This window comes from Arachis ipaensis, chromosome B09 (assembly GCF_000816755.2).
Source record: "Arachis ipaensis cultivar K30076 chromosome B09, Araip1.1, whole genome shotgun sequence".
In the NCBI taxonomy this organism is placed as follows: Eukaryota; Viridiplantae; Streptophyta; class Magnoliopsida; order Fabales; family Fabaceae; genus Arachis; species Arachis ipaensis.
In genome coordinates, this window is record NC_029793.2 from 21,091,068 (window position 1) to 21,093,879 (window position 2,812).

The window sequence follows — 2,812 nt, forward strand, 5'->3', positions numbered from 1 at the left end:
TCTTGGAAAGTTTGATCCAAAATCCTATGAAGGAATGTTTGTTGGATATTCCACCACAAGCAAGGCCTATAGAGTTTATCTTAAAGAGCACATAATCATAGAGGAATCCATACATGTTACTTTTTGTGATTTTAACTTAATTTCCAGTATTGTGAAGGATATTGATTCAGATTGTGAAGAGGCTGGAACAAATAAAGAAAATCCCAAATCTGTGCAAAATGAAGAATCTGTCAGCCCAGTTTTGTCCCGTCAGATTGGAGGAGATATTTCCATTTTGTCTCCTGAGCAGGCACGAGCAACTGAAACAGTGAGACCACCAGAAGTTCATCAAAGCTCTACACCTGTCCGAAAGCCTAGAGAATGGAAGTCTATGAGGGGTTATCCTCATGACTTCATCATTGGTGATCCCTCTCATGGTGTAACAACAAGATCCTCCACTAAAAGGCAAACCGAACCTAACAACTTTGCTTTCTTGTCACAAATGGAGCCCAACAATGTCAAACAAGCTCTTGAAGATCCATCATGGGTCAAGGCCATGCAAGAGGAGCTAGCTCAATTTGACAAGAATGAGGTTTGGACATTAGTACCTGTTGAGTTAAGAAATTAACTAAATTAATTAGTGATGACAAACATTATTTTTGAGCAAAATAAATAATTAGTGTTGATTAATTATATTTACTTATTAACTAATTGTTTATTGTTGCAGGCCAAATGTTAATAGCCCAAATGAAATAAAAAGCAATCAACAAAGAGTATTGGGCTGAAAGCAAAATAAAGAGCCCAAGCAAAAAGCAAAGAAAGAAACCAAAGAAATTAAATCGGGCCAAGCATACCAATACCCGATCCAAGCCCGATCTGGTTTCAGAAATGAAAATCTCTCTCTTTTGCTTAACCAAAAGCAACGTCCCTTTTCTCTCTAATCAAGTCACATCAAGACTTCAGTAAAGTAAGAAAGAGAAAGAGAAGAAAAGCTTTCTCCATAAGCCAGTAACCAAAGAAGCAAGAAAGAGAAAATCTAAGCTTGAAGCACAGAAGCTAAAGCAGAAAATCTAATCCAAATCAAGCTTAGGTTAAAGGTAATCCATCTCATCTTGCATGCATCAGATCTTCATCCCTTCTTCCCAACTCTCTGCACTATCCGAAAATGGCATTCAAGGGAAAGTTGATATCTGTTCTTCACTGCTACAAATCCACGGTCACAAGAGATTCTTGGGGACCAAGTTGCATTTCTATGGTTCAGATTTGGTTGACCATGAGAAGATTTCCATGGTTACTATTTTGTGGCTTTCGGTCAAGATGACGAAGTCAGAGGAAAAGTTTCTTCTCTGAGGATTAAGGTGAAAAAGTAAATCTGTGGGTTGGTGAAGCTCAAGGCTCAAGGTGTTGACCTTGGAGGAAGAACCAAGCAACATGTAAGGAGATAAAAGAAGCTTGCTATTCATTCAGAAAGCAAGGAGAGAAAACCAGAGTTTGAGAGTTGAGTTCTGTGAAGTACTCCCTGTGAAGTTCCTCTACTTGGATAATGCTTTCTATCAAAGAAGCATTCGGCCAATACTGAAGAACCAAATCAGTGGTTTGTAAAGCTGGTTTTTCACATAGCAAAGAGGCTGTTGATGAAGTCAATCTCCTTCATGTTTTACTGATTGTAATGTTCTTTTCAATGTTTATCATTCTGTAATTTCTAGTGAGAAAAGGCATTGTGAGAAAACTCAAGTAAAAGCCATGAGTGGAAAAAGGCTGAGTGAAACACTTGAGAGAAAAGCCTAGAGTTATTTTCAGATTTCATTAGGTGTGTTTGTGTCTTGTATCTTGTACCTGTAAGGTATCTCTTTCTTAGTTGGGTTAGCACTAAGAGGTATAGTTAGGTATTAGCATAGCCAATGTCAAGTTAGGTTAGAACTTGAGTGTGAAAGGATTGGGTCAATCCTGTGTTATTGGTGTATGTAATACTGTTAACTATAGTGAAATTCTTCCATAGTTGTGGAGGAGACTGGATGTAGGTTGCATAGCACAAGGCAACCGAACCAGGATATATGCTGGTGTTAGCTTTTCTCTTCTCTGCTGTGTTCTGTTTTCTGATATTCATGAGACAAAAATAAATTGTCTCATAAATTTCCGCTGCTGAGTTCAAACAGAATCAAAATTACAAATTTGTTTAAAAGGGTAATAACAGCAACAAAAAAAAGGAAGGCATAGATTCAACCCCCCTTCTCTAAGCCTACCACAACCTTCAGTACCTCACCCGGATGGTAAGAAGGTAACGGGTACTAAGTAGGTATTTAAAAATAAACTTGGTGAGGATGGACAAGTTGTTCGTAACAAGGCTAGATTAGTGGCCCAAGGTTATGATCAAGAAGAGGGTATAGATTTTGATGAGTCTTTTGCTCCGGTAGCTAGAATGGAAGCAATTAGATTGCTTCTTGCCTATGCCGCCCATAAAGGTTTCAAAATATTTCAAATTGGCCAACATTTCCTTGTGTGAAGAGTTTGGAAAACTCATGACTAGTGAGTTTGAAATGAGTTTAATGGGAGAGCTTACTTTCTTTCTTGGCCTCCAAATTAAACAAACTCCTAGTGGTACTTTTATTTACCAAGGAAAGTATGCAAAAGAACTTATTAAAAAGTTTGGCCTAGAAAATTCTAAAGCAATGGGTACACCAATGCATCCCAACACAAAACTTGAAAAGGATGATGATGGTCAAGATGTGGATGAAACAAGGTATAGGGGAATGATAGGTTCACTCATGTACCTTACCTCCTCTAGACCGGACATTGTCCAAAGTGTGGGTGTATGTTCAAGGTTCCAATCTCA

At 38.2% G+C, this 2,812-nt stretch overlaps 1 protein-coding gene across 1 annotated transcript in view; it reads left to right on the plus strand.

The window, feature by feature from the left end:
• LOC107616792 overlaps positions 1 to 72 on the plus strand; it is a 16,610-nt gene extending 16,538 nt beyond the window's left edge. The window contains exon 3 of the mRNA XM_016318714.2: positions 65 to 72. Coding sequence (XP_016174200.1) covers positions 65 to 72 — 8 coding nt within the window. The remainder of the gene's footprint in view (positions 1 to 64) is intronic.